Source organism: Eulemur rufifrons, chromosome 29, assembly GCF_041146395.1.
Source record: "Eulemur rufifrons isolate Redbay chromosome 29, OSU_ERuf_1, whole genome shotgun sequence".
Classification (NCBI taxonomy): domain Eukaryota; kingdom Metazoa; phylum Chordata; class Mammalia; order Primates; family Lemuridae; genus Eulemur; species Eulemur rufifrons.
Genome location: NC_091011.1, coordinates 45,102,518 through 45,120,335, shown reverse-complemented (window position 1 = coordinate 45,120,335; position 17,818 = coordinate 45,102,518). Strand labels below are relative to the sequence as shown.

General features: G+C 36.2%; 1 protein-coding gene across 2 annotated transcripts in view; it reads left to right on the top strand.

The window, feature by feature from the left end:
• Positions 1 to 2,632: 2,632 nt before the first annotated feature.
• CASD1 (CAS1 domain containing 1) overlaps positions 2,633 to 17,818 on the top strand; it is a 42,048-nt gene continuing 26,862 nt past the window's right edge. For both annotated transcript variants that reach the window (XM_069461568.1, XM_069461569.1), the window contains exons 1-3: positions 2,633 to 3,041; positions 9,882 to 9,978; positions 10,532 to 10,652. In XM_069461568.1, the coding sequence (XP_069317669.1) occupies positions 2,909 to 3,041; positions 9,882 to 9,978; positions 10,532 to 10,652 (351 nt within the window). In that variant the 5' untranslated portion in view covers positions 2,633 to 2,908. The remainder of the gene's footprint in view (positions 3,042 to 9,881; positions 9,979 to 10,531; positions 10,653 to 17,818) is intronic.

Below are 17,818 nucleotides of genomic sequence, written 5' to 3'. Positions count from 1 at the left end.
CCACGTTCGACTTTAAGAAAGTTCCTTCTGATAAGAGGTATGGCAGAATGGCAGTAGGATTGGATTTTTGAATGACCTGAGGAAGATGAGTTAAAGAATAAGAAATGCAAGGAAGAAATCATGCCTTAACCACGGTAACAGCAATTGGATAGAGAGGGGGCAACATAGTTGAGAATTATTAGAGTGGAGCAAGGGTACCTCAAACACTTGCTTGGCTAACTGGGCTTACAGTGAAAAGATGAGGCATAAATGTCAAAAGTAAATGAAGGAAGGGAGGGAAGGTGATGAGTTTGTTTTGGAAATGGTAAATATTAGGCACCTGAAGGATATCCTAGTAGAAAGATACAGTAGGCAAATGGTTCTACAATGTGGGGGTAAATATGGACTGATATAATCAGGGGTGTGTGTGTGTGTATAGAAAATAATTGATCCCATGGGAGTGATGGGACCACTAATTGATGGCTAAGTGATTCTAAGATCACTTAAAAACAACCAGAAGTGGGCTGACAATAGACCTTTGGTTAATACCATTATTTAAAGAAAGGACCAAGAGAGGGTCTAGAGAGAAATGAAGGAAAGCTTGATAGATGAATACCAAATAAGGAAGAATGGTCGACAGTATAAGATACCAAAAAATGGTTCAGGAAGATAAGGACTATAAAGTGTCCCTTGGATTTAACAAGAGGTCATTCTACACAGCCTTGATGAAGAACAATGCAATGTGCTGAGGAGATAATGGTAATTGAGCAAGTGAAGACAGCAAGTCAACACTACTCTTTCTGGATGCTTGTCAAAGGAGGAAAGAGAAAAAGATGTAAACACACAGGAACATAGAGTTAATGGATGTTTTTCATTAAAAAGAGAAATTTATTGGTGGAAAGCAAACAGCCAGAAGAGAGGAAGAGTTGGAGGACACAGAAAGGAATTAGGTGGGTGGCATTACCTAATCACTGTTGGAGCCATCAACACCCTCAAGGAAGGGGGACAGGAAGAGATTCAGAGTAGAGGTAGAGGGATTAGCTTTAAACTAGAGGGAAAAAAGAGGTTTGCAAGCTATTTACAATATTTCAGAAAGCCTTCTGGAAATTGCAATTAAATAAAATGTCAAGTTTCTTTACTTTTGGCAGGCATTAAATCAACTCTGTGGGCTAACACTGGTTATTGAATGCTGATCAGAAATTCTAATTTGCTCTTGATGACATCATAGCAATGTCTAGGATGTGATTATTGGACCATATATTGTTAGCGGAGTTATTTATCTGGTTTTTACAATATCTGATTTAATTCTTTCAGCATGTGATCAACCTTGGATCAGAACAACAGCCAAAATTAAACGACCATTTGCAGGGAACAGTGCCTAAGTGTTTGTACACTTATTTAACTTTATTGCTTATTAGCATTACATCCATGGCAGTGATATATGTGATTTCATTTAAGTGACAAAATCTTTCAAGATATGAGGTCCATGGATGAAAACATAATAAAGAGTCCCTTGGATGAAAAGAATGGGAACGACTAGACAAGATCTCTACAGCCCCTTCATATCTAACATTCTATAATTTTAAGAGGGGTTTATAAGCACAAGTTCAGGAATGGCTAAATGGGAAAGAATACTTGACAACACCCCAACTAACCAATGATGCATTCTAAACAAGGCAAGGCAAGTAGAATGGCAAGCAATGTAAATATGTAAATAACCATTCCCATCTGGAAGGCAGCATGAGAAAGACAAACAAACAACCAACCACCAACAACAACAACAACAAAAAAACAGTAGGAATAACAGGTGTGGTGCTTTACTAAGCAATAAGGAAAAAAAAGTACTCATTTTATTGATAATCACAAAACATTAACCAACTTTAATAGCAGGGGTGATTGTCATAAGCACACTTTAAAAGTTTTTCAGTGCATTCACCTAACCAACCTTTGTGTAAACGCGAATCAGTCAGGTTCTTTTCTCACCAACACCTACACTAATTTAGGTTCCTTCTGTCCCTTCCATTCTGTACTTTGGTGTACCTTGGCCCATCGCAACTGGGCAAACCGAAAACATTAAAAGAAAAAAAGTTTCAAGAGAAACGGTCCAAGCAGTGAGTTAAGTGTCAAGACTGGTCTTACACGTTGACTGGGTGCTGGGACTACCAGCAATCTCAACAGCTGGCCAGCACCTGGTGGCAGCCAGACTGACCTGACGGGTCACGGCTGGCCTGACAATAAGCCCGGAGACGCTGGGGTGGCCTTCGCATCCCGCTGGGCCGGTTCAGGGAGTAGAAGGCTCAGTAAAGGGAGTGTTGGGGAAGGCGGGAGTGGGGCAATGTGTACTTTTCTCCCGGAACTGTGGTTCTATTACCCCAACCTGGGCTCAGGTAGCGGCTAGTAAACCAGGAGACAGCCCTAGGGCTCGCTCCCGGCCAGGCTGCAATCCCTGGTCCCCTCTCCCCACACTGCCATGTCTCTGCCGCCGCCGCCGCCACCGCCGCCGCCGCCGCCGCCGCCGCCCGCCGGCACCCGTGACCCAATGACCCCGGAGGGCTGGCTGGGGCCCGTGACCCCGGAGCACTGGGCATCCGGACCCCCCTCGCAGGCGCAGCCGCTATTAAGGCAGGAGGCTAAAGAGGAGGAGGAAGGGGAGGAGACAGGCGTCCAGGGCGCCTGGGGAACCGGTACGGCGGAGCAGCGGCGGCGGGGCTGGGGGGAGGCCGCCGAGTCGGCCGCGGCCGAGGAGGGGCAGGTGGAGGCCGGGGGCACCGCGGCCGTAGGGTCAGGGTGCCCTTCGGGAGGCGCGAGTGGAGGCCGCGGGGGCTGGCGGCGGCTCCTGGCCTGGCTGCAGCGGCGGCAGCCCCAGTGCTGCCCCTGTGCGGCGCCCCTTCCCCGCTCCGCCGCGCACTGTTGTCATGGAGGAACCAAGATGGCGGCTCTGGCCTACAACATGGGCAAGCGGGAGATCAACCACTACTTCAGCGTGAGGAGCGCCAAGGTGCTAGCGCTGGTGGCTGTGCTGCTGCTTGCAGCGTGCCACCTCGCCTCCCGCCGCTACCGAGGTGAGCGGGCCCTCCCCCCTGCCCGGGCCGGCCGGGGGGAGGCGGCGACGCGGAGGCTGGAGGCCGCCCCTCTCGCCCAACACACGCCCACGCCCACGCGGCCTCCCTCCCGCCTGGCCGGTTGGGGAGGCGGTGCCCCCACGTGCCCCCAGGTGTCCCCAGCGGCGGGCTGGCGCCCCAGGCCAACAAAGCGGACCCCAATGTGGGCTGCCACAGGACAAGGGCCAGCGGTTCTGGGCACAACCGCCCCCCCCCCCCCCCCCCCGGCCACCAGAGCTGAGGTCGGGGGTGCCAACCTCGGGCCTGGCCCAGGGGTCTGCCCGGGTCTGTCTCCTGTGCGATCTGGGCTCGGGGAGACACTCCAGAACCCGGGCTCTAGTGCAGGAGGTCGGACAGACAGCCCTCGGTGGGGGGGGGGGGGAGCCCTCGGGGGGCAGTCCCCCCCCCCCCCCCCCCCCCGGCGCTGAAGGCGAAGGTCGCCCTGCAAGGGGCACCTCTGCTAGGAGTGGGGTCGCAGATCCTGCTTCTAAGGATCCGGCTCCTTAGCCTTCGTTTAATCGGGCCTCTGCCCTGTAACAGCAGGGCTAGGCTGTTGGACAGCGGCAAGGGCCGCCCCATTTTCCTTTGCCAAAAGGGTGACAGCTGGCAAAAGACGCCTGTGGCCAATGGAGGAGGTGCCACCCAGCCTTTATGATTCAGAAACATTTGAAGGGTTCGGATTGCACGCTTTTTGCAAAGTAAAGGCACTGGGGCAGATTTTTGAAAAGAAGTTAAGGGTTGACAGGAGTAAAGGTGGGCGGTGAAATCAAGTTGTAAACTATTTGAAAGCAGGCCCTTAGCTATGAGTTTTGAAATTGGTGTAAAGGGAAGAAAGAAGCATGACCTCCTTATTTCAGAACGAATTATCTTTCAGTAATCGTGGGATATTTACTTGTCCTTGTTGATTGATTTTTTTCCCCTCTGTAAAAATGCCTGGCAGGAGGAGGGAGATTAATAATGATAGGATCTTTTATTTTTTGGCTCTTAATACTATCAAAGCCATTATCTGGACAGCTCTTGGTCACTGTGAGATTAATTAGTCAAGATGTAATGTGTAATGGACAGGTGCACATTAACGCTGTGCCCATTTAACTTCACACCCACTTTGGCAAAATATTCAGTAAACGTGGTACTGGAATCTGAGTTCCCTTCTCATCCTGAGAGATCTTTCAAACTATAGGACATTTTGATCAATTATGCTGCTTTATTTCCTCCAACTCCTGAGGATTAAAAATCATATACTCTAGTACCATACTGGATGAACAGCTCTTCAGATTAAATATACAAAAAGTTAGAGTATATTCTTTTGGCCTCTCTCCAGGCATTTGCAGATCACAGCCACATGACATGGCAGGGCCTTGGTTCATCTGCAGTCACTGTGATAGAAGTCCAGCATTTTCTTTGAAATGCAAAATAAAAGTAGCAATATTGATGCATTGATTTGTGGTGATTTTGAGGAAATATTTCTTTTAACTACTATTAATCATTTTATGTGACTTTGGTGTAAGATGATAGTAACCTTACTCAATTTTGTGTATGTGATAGTAGTGGAGATAAATTTTATAACTGCAGTACTACTGTCCTAAAGGTTAACATCTAAGCCCCCCTCCTTTTTTTTATTGTACTTTGTCTCTTTTGATAAGCTTGGAATACTAATTTTTATATTTAGAGTATATATTTCATCTTATCAAGATGTGTCATCAGCGGGGAGAACAGAATGTCAGATGGGACCTTATGAGTCAGCCTAGCAATCTGGGATTGTTTGTAAAGCCTCCTCCAGAAGCAAGTCATCAGTTTCCATAGGTGCTTCTGTGCCTTAAGTGTGAAGCAGTACACCTGGTGTTTATACTTGCCCAGACTGAATGTCAAGAACTTGAGCCAAAGACTAGGAAAAATAAACATCTTAACAGGAACATTATAGCCATCTTCATGCATTGGCAGTGTCAAACTGAGTCAGGTGCAGTGCTCTTCACACGAGGATCACCATACATTTGAATCACATCATAAATCTATAGAATAACAAAGGACCTTATATTAGATGAACAGATTTAGACTGTGTATTAGGATCTTGGATGTGTGGGTATGGGTCTGTTTCAGGCAGGTTAAAGTGAATGTAGTTTGGATATACATATTCAGTATCTCTTGCTTTACAAACTATGGAAAGTAAAAGAAAAAATTACACACTACAGAAAGTAAAGCTTGGCAGATACTGTGTGCTAACACTGAACACTTATTATATGCCAGGAACTGTTCTACTAAGGGTTTTACATGTTTTAATTCATTTTGTCTATACAGCCTTTCTGTGAGGTAGATAAAATTAGCATATTTCATCCCTCATCCCCCATTTTTAACATCTCTGTAATCAGGATGAGTCTTTAAAACTTTGATTGCATGTCAAAGTTTAATTGGTAACATTTTTTCTTACTATGACATAAAATGATGATGTGTCTTACAATCAATGGTTTTAGATTGAGTGAATTACCGTATTGTTTACATTTTAAAGATGAGGCTTGAGAGGTTAAGTAAATTGCCTAAGGATTCACAACTAGTCAGTGAGTGGGCTAGGATTTAGAACCCAGTTAGTCTGCCTCATGTTGTATTCTGCCTTTCTCAGAGCTTCTTAGACAGTGGAAATGTATAGAAGATGGGATGAGAAAGCATTTTCCAGGGAGCCATGGGTTAATTTAGGAACACTAAATCAACCTCAAAGTACTAACCAAGGGTTTTCCTTCCCAGCCAAGAGATTAATTTTCTAAAAGTTGTATGTATAAAACTTCAAAATCTGACCTGAGCCTACTTTTTGTTACCTTTGTTTTTTCCTTTATCTTCCTAAACTCCAGGCTCACAGTCTAAACATGCTTTGCCCTTTTATACATCGCACAGATACCTGATTTTCTTTTCCTGCAATGACCTCTCTCCCCTTGAAAAGAAAGTACAGGTTTTCCAAGGCCTGGTTCAAATGTCACCACTACAAAAGTAGGAATTAGGAATTCAGTTCTGCCATGCAACTTGTACATACTTATCATGCTGTATTGTAATAATTGGTATCTACCTCCCCACACAAACTGTGAGCTTCCAGGAGGATCTTATTCATCTTTAAATCATTAGAGCCTCACACACAGTAGGAATTCCATGAATAACTATGGATAACTAGATTTTCAAAGTTCTTATTTTCTCCCATTTTCCTCCTTGCATTTGGTTCTTTTGTGGCTTTAATTGAATTTCATGTTCTAGTCTCTTTTTAGAAAGTAGGGTTTTTTTGTATTATTAATATTATCTTCACATAATATAGTAGAATGACATTTTAAAAATAATTACTCTCAACTATATTTTTTCTAAATTTTATAAATATCTCACATTACTGAATCACAAAATGTCTATTAGTAATGTGATTATAGATTAAAAACATCATTTCTGTGACAGGAGGCCAGTTATCTGTAGCCTTAAGGATAGTTCCAATCTGGATAAATTTTAATTTTTTAAATTGATAAAGTTAACTTAATTCAAATGCCTTAATTTTGTTGAAATTGAATTCCTTTTTTTGTCACTAAGCCTATTAAATGCCAATGTTAAATGTTACTGCATGTTTTGGAGGAAAGTAAGTTGAAAGCTTCAGAAATTAAAGCTAGAAAGATACAGGGCTAGGTCTCTTGGCCTTTTCTTCCTTGGAGTGTTAGAAAGGTCCCGATTTATATGACATCACTTGTAGTGATACATTCCTAGCTTGTCTAAAGAAAAAGTTTAATGGTGATTTTCAGCACAGGCTGAAGTATAATTTGCTGAATCTTAGGCAAACAAAATATTCTGCAGACTATATTCCAAACTTAATGGTCTGGTATTTCATGGTTGGTAGTAGGAAACACAGAGCTTTAGTAGAGTGACTCAGTCTAAAGGTGCAGTGTGCCAGAGGTATTCTGTTCAAAGGAAAATATATGTTGTGGTTTATTTAGGACATCGGATGTTTTCTTTAATTGTTAAACTTTGTTTTTCAGCTTGTTTTTATTTGTTTATTTTGTTTGCTTTTAGGTATCTTTCTATTATAGAAAAATCATCCATGAAAACCTGAGACTGTAGACTGACAAACCAGAATGCTTATACTTATAATAACAGAATAAAGAGGAAGACAGTGAGCCATTCATCTACATAATCGTAGTGTTGGAGATAGCTGAAGTAGAAAATTCTATCCCTTTAGTTGCTTTTTTTTATTGTGTTCCTCACTGGATTTATCTGAACACTTGGCAACTTTTCATCTCATGTTGGTTGTATTAAAGTAGCTATCAAAATTGTACTAGGCAATTGAAAATAATGACTGTTTTTGTTTTGTTTTGTTTTTGGTAAATTTGGAAAGGAAAATACGTGCCAGCAGATATTTACATATAGTTAGTATAAATAAAAATGTGGCATGTTATTTTAACATCTAGATTTATATATAGTGATTTGATCTAAAAAATATTTCCTTTCCAAGAAAAGAGAACTTGTTTTAGAGTATGCCATTTTGTGGAGTTTTCTTTTATGGATCAGGTTAATTTATTTGAATCAGATCACAATAGTATTTATTATTAATATTTTTATTATTTTGCTGACAAATATAAAAAAGCCATTCTCTTCTTGCCTTTTCAGTTGTCTAGTTAGCAAATCTTTTATTTCTCTAACAATTCTTTATATTAGATTCTCTGTATTAAAATAACTGGTGTAGTTCCTGTCTTCTAACTAGACCCTAACTGATATGATACAGAGACAGATAATTTAATTTCAGATATAAGGTTTGTAAAAAAACCTTTGCATTAAGAAATACATTGAGTCACTGTCAACTACCATTCATTAACAAATTAAGAATTTCTTCCTTGGAAAGATCAGTAGTCTCTAAAATACTGTGTTTATAGTGCCTTTTGGTTAGTGACAATTTCAAATCTTTTTTGCTATGGGGTTTTTCTAATATGTGGTCATCAGATTAGAGCTGGTGTTTTCCAATAGCTCAGCTACTGAGAAACAAGGTGTGGATACTAGTATTGAGAAGGAAAAGAAGTTTGCATCTTAAACACATTTTCTGTGAGAAAAGACTGACTATTTTAAAGATGATGGTGTGGCACTTCCGTCTCCATGAAATCATATTGATAACCCATACAGATGTATAACAAATAATATAATCTCAGACACTGAATATTGATCAAGGTGTGTTTCTTTCTAGGCTTTTATTAAAAAACAAAAATAACAAGCAAAAAAAAAAGGAAAGGAGAAAGAAGAAATAAAAGGAATAAAAACACTACAGAACTAACACCTAGATATTTGTAGCTTATAACTTTTTTAGAAAATAGGTGTGTTACAAACTTTAAGTTGGTTTAATAGATGTGTTTAAAGAGATAGAAATGCTATAAATAATGGAATTTTCACCTTAATTTTAAATATTTACTAGATTTTTAACAGGATTTTATTATATGGCTATTATAAAAGAATGTTGCAGGAGTGCTGTTTTAGGAAAATAACTTAATTGTGTATTCCTGCAGTTCTTTCTTTACTCATCCTTGGTTATTTATGTAGCTTAATTTTCTTTTAGAACTAGAATTAGTTTTTAATAATTAGGAATAATTAAGAACTAATTATTTGTAGTTTACTTAGAGACAGGTTATTAATCTTTGAAATACAAAAAAAAAAAAAAAAAAGAACAAATCCTGCTCAGGTTACATGTATAATTATAAAAATTTAATAATTGATATCCTACTTTCCTTCTCCTGCTTTCTTTATCCAGTTTTCCACCAAGATAATGCAGCATTTTTACTCTTCCTTCCTGTTCTACTTTAGAATTTATGACACTGAGGCAACAATACTTTCAGTGTTTATGCATATTGTCTTGCATTTGTATCACCTTTTGTCTATATTTTGGCCAGATAGATGAATAATTGGATTGAGAAAAGAGATGTGTTCTTCTACTTTAAATACTTTTGGGTCTTCCTATCTCCACCCTGAAAGGTTCACATTACCATTTTTTTCTGTAGTATTTCTCTTATCAGACTTGTTAGCCTGACCATAACTAATTGTCAAACAAATATAGCTTGCTGTTGACTGTTAATAAGAAACTAGAGATTAATCAATGATATTTATATTTCATTATAATCCCATGTTAATCTAAATATCTAATTTTTCTCTCATTTGTTTGACATATTTAAACTTAAATGCCTCCAGACTGTTTTTTAACCCCTTTGGTCATGTATATTTAACTATTGTACAGTAAAATGTCCAAAGGAAGTAGAGTGATTCCTTGTCCTAGTTTACATGGGACTCAGGGATTTCCTAGTTATGGAACTTTGTGTTTAAAACCAGGACTCCAGATATGCTAATGCGCTATGCATTATAATAGTTGACTAGGAAGTCATTTCCAAAGTCGTCTCTTTTATCCTTTAACTTTTCTTTCTCAGCTGGAAGTAGGAGTGATAATCAGATGTAAAGTTTGGTTTGAGGTTGAGCTGATGTCCCTGGGAAAAAAATCTGAAGCAGAAGGAACTGCCAAAGTAGTGAATGTAGCATTTAGGAGCTAGGAGTCTTTTACAGGTTGAAGTATAAACCATTAGTGGCTCTTATCCTCTTGCATATTAATGTATTAATATTTATCATGCTTCATCCTCTTGCATATTAATGTATTAATATTTATCATGCTTCTCGTGAATGGGTGATATGCACCTGGAAAGTATAGTGAAACATAGAAACCTGTACTTGCTGATCTCAGGGACCTTGAATAGGGTCAAGATAGCCAACTTACAAAAATTTAACTATTGCTTATACTACTGTTGTATTTAACTGTTATAGGCAATGATTCATGTGAATACCTTCTCTCAAGTGGCAGATTTCTTGGAGAGAAAGTTTGGCAGCCTCACAGTTGTATGATGCATAAGTACAAAATCAGGTATGACTTCTTCATTTTGTTGTTTGTTTTCCTTTCTAAAAAGGGTCTTAATGTCCAGTGGAGAGGGGTTGGTGAAACAAGAGCGTACTTTCTCCTCTATATGGGGGTAGAGACTTACTGACTGAGGGATAGGGCTGATTCCAAATAAAGATTCCTGCCCTAAAGCTTTAGGGAAAGAGTTTTGGCCTAGCTGCTTTATCTCAGGTGAGAGGTAATCAGGCCTAAGGCAATAGCCCTTGAGCAAAGGACTCTTGCTCTGCAATTTGGATACCTACCTTCTAGTGCTATTCTGAGGATTAAGAGATAGTAGATATAGAGCACTTAATAGAGTTAGAATACATCTTAAACATTTAATGAATGGGGCTGTTATTATTGAGAATTAGTTGATCATAGCTACATGGGACTGCTAAATTACACAAACCTGGCTACCCACTTCTAAAGCAACACAACCGTATGTGTGACAATCCTGTACAACTTTTTTTTATAAACCATGTGCTTTCGAAATGCCAATATGCCGATTTTACTTACTGTAATGTTTCTTTGTTGATTTCAGCGAAGCAAAGAACTGCCTTGTAGATAAACATATTGCATTTATTGGAGATTCCAGAATTCGTCAGTTGTTTTATTCTTTTGTAAAAATAATTAATCCCCAATTCAAAGAAGAAGGAAATAAGGTAAAACTTGTCTATTCCCTTTTGTAGGGTATTGTAGAAGTTAACTAACTGAATAGTTATAGGAAGAATGCGTCCAGAGCAACAGTAGCAATGGGAAAAGTTTTATTTTGACTTCGGGAATGGTAGGGGAAAGAAACGGGATTTGCTATAATGGGGAGCATGAAAAAAAGCAGTGATGGATAAGGTATTGACAAGCTTTTTATTAACTTAGTAAACTTTTAGTTTTTAGAAATAATAAATTCTTACCATAGAAAAATTTTCAAAAACTTCTCAGAAAGAAGACAAAGAGAAAATATAATTTCTTATCCTCCTATTAATATTTTGCCAGATTTCTTTCTGGTCTTTTTTTTAAACTGTACTTGTAATCTTTTAGCATGTGTAATTTTATATCTTGCTTTTTTCCCTACCACTTATCATAATTCACCCATATTATATAATCAACTTAAGTATCTTCTTAATGGCAACATATTATTGAGTGGATATAATGTAATTTTATATAATCTTTCTTTTTTTTTAGATTTTTTAGTTTCTTAATTTTTTGCAGTAAAAAAGGATGTTTTCAGTTACTTCTTTGTGTGAAAACTTTGCTTTTTAAATTATTTCCTTAGGATGGGATCACTACAATGCAAATATTAGGTTAAAGTATATAAACATTTTAAAAATTATCTATTACATTGCCAAATTGTTTCAATTTATATTTTAATTAGCAGTATATGTTGGGGCCTAATTTTCTGAAACCTTTCTGGCACTGGGTGATCATGCTATAAATTAAAATAACAATGCAATAAATTTCTGCTATTGATTTTGTTTCAAAATTTCTCATTTTGAATATATATCTTTGTTTGAAAACTAATAAGGATTAATATCTTTTTATATGTTAATTAATTAGTTAATGTATTTTTGGTGGATTATCTCATCATATCCTTTTGTTTATACATTTTAAAGTAATCCAGGGTTCTAACCCCTGTCTTCAAACAGCATACAGTTGGGAGTGGGGAGTGGCAAGGGGAGAAAAGGAGACTCCATGAAATTTCTGAATTCTAAGAGAAGTAGCTCATGAATTTATGAAAATCTGCCTATATACATGAATTTTCCCTGTGGTAAGGATTTGAAAACTTAGGGCCTTCCCAACTAAGTTGCTATTCACATAGTGATGATGCTAAAGGGTCCTAAGTCTTTAGGAACTATTCTTTGAGAGAATCAGGCAAACAATAAAGTTAACTTTTCATTTCTATAAATGTATTTTCCATTGTATTTATACAAAATTATACAGAAGAGTTAGAACTATTTAATAATATGAAAATATTATAATTTAAAATAAAAATCTTTAGTAAACTTTTAAAAAGATTTCTGATTTCAAAGAAAGTTTTAGTATTTCTGAACTTAGCATTGTGTGACTTTCTGAAAATTGGAGTAATAGATTTGGCAACAGGTAGTTGGAAAAAGCTATAATGGTTTAGTCAAGCCAAACGTAGACACAATATGGCACATTGTTTCTTAGCCCTAGTTATAATATGTAGGTTTCCAGTTTTTATTTTGTAGGGGTGTCCAGTTATCCCAAAATTACCAAACAAGATACATTTTAATTTAAATGCATTTAAAAAGAAACAAGTAAAGAGAGTTCCAAGTTTAAAGAGACAGTTATCAAGAAAATATTTAATTCAAACTACTACTAGAGCATTTGCCAAATTATATTTTATATATTCTCTTGTCTCTGCATCTCAAGGACAGAAATTGCATATCATCATCATTATTTTTAATACATTTCTTGTGCCTAGCACAGTCTGACATATTGTAAAAGCTTATTGTTAATAATTTTTTTTTAAAGCCAGTGTGTGGGTTTGTTTGGGTGGAATGGGAGTATTGAAGATAATTCTTTGTTTGAATTTGGTTTCTTTTTTGTATTGAGGCAATTTTTTTTTTTAAGAGACATTAGAGCTGGGTTTTTTTTTTTTTTTTTTTCAAATTATACTTCGTGAAAAATTAGTTCTCTGATAAGCTTTGGGTCAAATCAATTTGGGCAGAGCTGGATATCATATCTCCCTCTTAGATGGTTTTAATTTAGGCTAGGATATTGAAAACTTGAGAAATCTTGCAATAAAGAAACCCATTTTATGTTGCTTCCAGCCACAGGGCAGGCTAGATACTCTGGAGGCCCCTTCTACTTCACACCAACTACAGCACAGATTTTGAAAAATACTGTGGGTGTATTTCTTGACTTTGAGGAAATGGGAGACACTCTTCAAAAAGAAACAAACTATGAGGCAAAATCAGAGATGAGAACAATGATGACAGACAAGCAGTAAATTTTCAGGTTGCCCTGAAGGCAAATGCCAATAGCTATAGTTCCCTGTATGTAGAAAGTTAAGCTTTGGGCCAGCATATTTCTCAGTAACAATATTGGAAGCCAGAGGACAGTAGAATAGTAGCATTAAAGTTCTGAGAGAAAGTAAGTTTCAACCTAGAATTGTATACCTAGCATAAAAATTTCTTTATTTTCAAAATATAGGACATTTTCAGATATACAAAAACTGTGAGGGTTTACTACCAAACAGACTTACACTGAAGGAGTTTCTGAAGGATAAACATCAGGAAGGAAGGAAATGTTTAGAAAAGATGATCTGAAATATAAGAAGCAATGGTTAAAGAAAATAGTAAACATGTATGCAAATCTAAACACTGTATAAAATAATAGTGTCTTTTTGCACTTAGTGAAAAGACAGAACTAAAGAACAGACCAATAATACCATGTAAGTCAGAGAGAGATGAGCACAATTAAAGTGTTCTAATGTACTCTCTACGCTTTTAGATACTGTCTTCCTTTAAAACTTAAGTTAAAGATGTACAGTAAAACTTCAAGGGTAAAGACTAAAATAACAGAATTAAAATGTATAAATTACAATGCAGAAGAAGAAAAAAATTAAACAAAAATTATACTCATCTGATGCCAAATATGTATTATACACACATACCCATCCACACATGTGATATACATATATACACACAAACATGTATATATGTAAAAACCTGTTTTTACATATAGGTATATAAAAACTATGTATATGTAGGGAGGATAGAAATCAAAAACTAAGATGGTAGAAACATTTATAATCAACATAAATGCAAGTAGCCTAAACTTGTGAGCTAAACACGGAATTCCAGATTGTTTTTGAAAAGAACTTTCTACTGCTTAAAAAGATATATCTATTAATAAAATAAAAGGACTTGGGAAGGTTTTAATTAAAAATGAAAAAAGATTCACCAGACAAATGCTTATTAAAGAAAGATAAGCCATATTAATAAAATACAAAATAGATTTTAAGGTAAAAATCATTATTAGGCATACAGAAAGTCACTTTCTAATGACACGGAGTTCAAATCACTAAGATTTTAAACTTGTAGGTATCTAATAAATCAGGTTTAAAATTTATGAAGGAAAAATTAATTTAACTGCAATGAGAAATTGACAAATCCTCCCTAGTGGGAGAATTGCTCACTGTTCTCTCGATTAATAATAGGATAGGTAAATAAAACTAGTAAATTTATAGGAGGCAATTAACATACATGATTTTACAAGCTTATAGCTCAGTAACTTAGAGAATATACTCTAAAATTAGAGATTATATTTTCTAAAAGCACATATGGAACATTTTTTTGACCATATATTATGTCATTAAACAAGTCCCAACAATATCAGAGAGTTGGCATCATTCTTTGTCTTTTGGGTAAGTTACTTTACATTCAAATTTAACCTGATGAAAACTGTAGAAGTCCACAGTAAATGTTCTTAATGGTGAAATGTTAGGCACATTTCCATTAAAATCAGGAAAAAGACAAAGACATCCATCACTGTTGCTTCTATTCAGCATTGTATTAGAGGGTCTTGCCAAAGAAAGATAATTTAAAGATGTAAGAAATGGAAAAAAATTAACATAGGAGTCCATGAGATATCATACAATTCTCTACATAGAAAATCCCAAAGAATCCATAGAAAATTTATTAGAAATAATAAAGATTTTAACAAGGTAGTTGAATATAAAATGAACATACAAAAATAAATTCTGATACCTCAGTAAAACTATTAAAAATTAATTGTATATCTGCATGTCAACAATATAGAGTTAAAAAATGTTTTTAAAATATGCCACATGCAGTAGTAACAAAAACTATATTACATAGGAATAATACAAATGTGGACTATCTGCATGCAGAAAAGCCACAAAACTTTATTGAAAGACAGTGTAAAATGGACATAATTAAGTAGAAGATATATACTGTATTCCTGGATGGGAAGACTCAATATTGTGAAGATGTCAGTTATTCCCACATTGATCTGTAGGCTCAATGTAATCCCCAATAAATCTTAAGAGAATTTATTGTGGAACTTTACCAGCTGATTCTAAATTTTATATAGAAGGACAGTAGGCCAAGAATAACCAAAAAAAAAAAAAAAAAAATCTGAAAAACAAGGTTGAGATGACTTGATCTACAGTATCAAAATTTAGTTTAACACTGTAGTAATTAAGACAGTGTGATATTGGTATAGAAAGAAACCAGTGAAATAGAATATAGAGCTCTAAAATAGACATATGCGTATACAAAGACTTAATTAGTAACAGATATTCCATTGAAGATCCTTGGGGAAAGGAAGGTCTTGTCAATTAATGGTGCAAAGGCAATTGGTGCATGGAAAAAAGTGAAATTGGATTCCTACCTCACACCATCAAGTAAAATCATTTCTAGATGAGTTTAGACTTAAATATGGAAGTCAAAACTTTGAAACCTTTAGAAAAAATGCAGGAGAATATCTTCATTACCTCAAGGGAGGGAAAAGTCTCTTACAAAAGAAACAAAAATTACTACCCATAAAGTAAAGAATTGATAAATTCACATACCTTAAGATTAAGAGTATCTGTTCATCAAAAGATACCTTGGAAAAAATGACACACTACAATTGGGAGAAGATATTTGCAATGTATATCCAAGAAATACATTGAACTACGAATTCATGAAAAAGACAACCCGATAGACAAAAAGGGGTAGGGGTAGGCATGCCTAGGCATTTACTGAAGTGGAAACATGAATCCATTTGTAAATCTAAAGGATCCTTAATGTCATTAGTAATCAGGGAAATGTAAATTAAGATGAGATACCATTTTATACTTACTTTAATGGCAGAAATTAAGTCTTACAATAGCAAAAAATATGAAATCTGACAAGATGTATTACACTATGTATCAGTAGATGTCTTATAAACTGTTGACAGTTTAAATTGTTACACTGCAGAAAATAATTTGCATTATCATGTGAATATAGACACTTGTATAGCGTTTGAATCTATGGAACCATTAAGGAAATTCTTACTCATATATTAAGAGACATGTACAGGAAGGTAACTATCAGTGCTATTTATAATCTAGAGATCTTGGTGTATTGCATTAACTGACTTAGACTCCACAAAAATAATAAATATATTTGATATTAATAAAAATAATATTGATACAATAAATTGATTAATATATATGTTTTTAAAGGCCAGAGAATGTTCTAGATTAAACGAGACTAAAGCAACATAATGAGTAAATGTAATGTCTGATTTAAATTGGACTGTAGATTAAAATATGAGAGCTATTGAGAGAATATTGTTGGGTAATTGGGTAAATTTGAATGTGGACTATATATTAAATGAGATAATATTTTATCAATGTCACATTTCTTATGTGGGCTTATGGTATTGTAGTTATGTAGGAGAATGTCCATGTTCTTAGCAGATACATGTTTAAGTATTTAAGGGTGAACTGTTATGACTTCTGCAATTTAGTTTCACATAGTTCAGCAAAAGAGAAAAACTATACGGTGTATGTGTCTGTAGAGAGAGGGAAAGAGATGAAGCTGGTATAAGAAATGTTAATAATTAGTAAAGGGTTAGGGGAGTTCATTTAATGCTGTCAATTTTGCTGTAAGTTTGAAATTTTTCAAAATTAAAAGTTGGAGAGAAGGCCAACAACAACACTAAACAATATATCATTTAAAGATTCATATATATATATAAGACTATATTTTTAAAAAAAACAAGCAAAGTGTAAACACAAAATGCATGATAGTGGTTTTCTTTGGGTGAAGCAGGGAGTTAAGATAGGGAGAGGAAGCATAGGTAGTTCAGTGTGTTGGTAATGCTCTGGTTTGTGTCATGGATTTATGAGTGTTTGTTATTCTTTTGTGTGCTTTGTGACTTTCATATATGTGACTTTTTGTATATATCAAATGTTACATTAAAATAATAAAGGAAAAGAAGAAAGAGATTGAGTTGAATATACTAAGCAATGCAAAAGGAAGAAAAAGAAAGTTCATTTACAACCATAGGTATGTTTTTCTAATAAAAAAAAAAAGATAAAAAAAGAAAGTTCATGATACATTATTTCTCTAAGGACAAATTTTTAAAAGATTAGGGATGAGTTAGAAGAAAGAGAAGACCTGTGTGATTTCGTTCAACCCAGTATTTCTATTTGTCTGGTTAAATAAATGCAAACATTTCAACTTTGGTTTTAGGAGCAGAATTAGCTTCTTCTTGACCACGCTGACCCCCATCCTACCTAGGATTTCTAACTCTGAAAGGATTTCCATTCTTTATATGGAACACTTGGTTATAAGAAGTTGTATTCTCTGAATTTTAATTTTTGCTGTAAATGGACTGTTTATATACTGTCTTCACAGTGAAACCTATAATAACCTCAAGTCATATATGTCCATTCCTATTTAGTCAGGGCCTATACTAGTATACTGGTGAGAATGGACTAGATGTTGCTGCAGCAACAAACCACTCTACAGTCTTAACAAAGCAGAAGGTAATTTCTCACTTAGCGCTATGTGTCCTAGGTGAGTTGACAAGAGGCTTTGCTTCACACAGTCATTTAAGGATTTCTGCATTTCTGCTGCTGGTATTTTTGTCATTTTCTAGAGTACTTTGTAACCTTTGGTCTCCTTAGTCTCTGCATCAGGTTAAGGTAAGATAGAGACTAGAAAATTGTCTTGGAAAATTCAGCCTGTAAGTGACCCGTGTCACATCTAGCCATATTGCATTGGCCAGAACTAGCCATGTGGCTCTGTCCAACTTGAAGGGACTCAGGAAATGTAGGGAAGTAATCTGTCTCTGCCATAGATAGTAA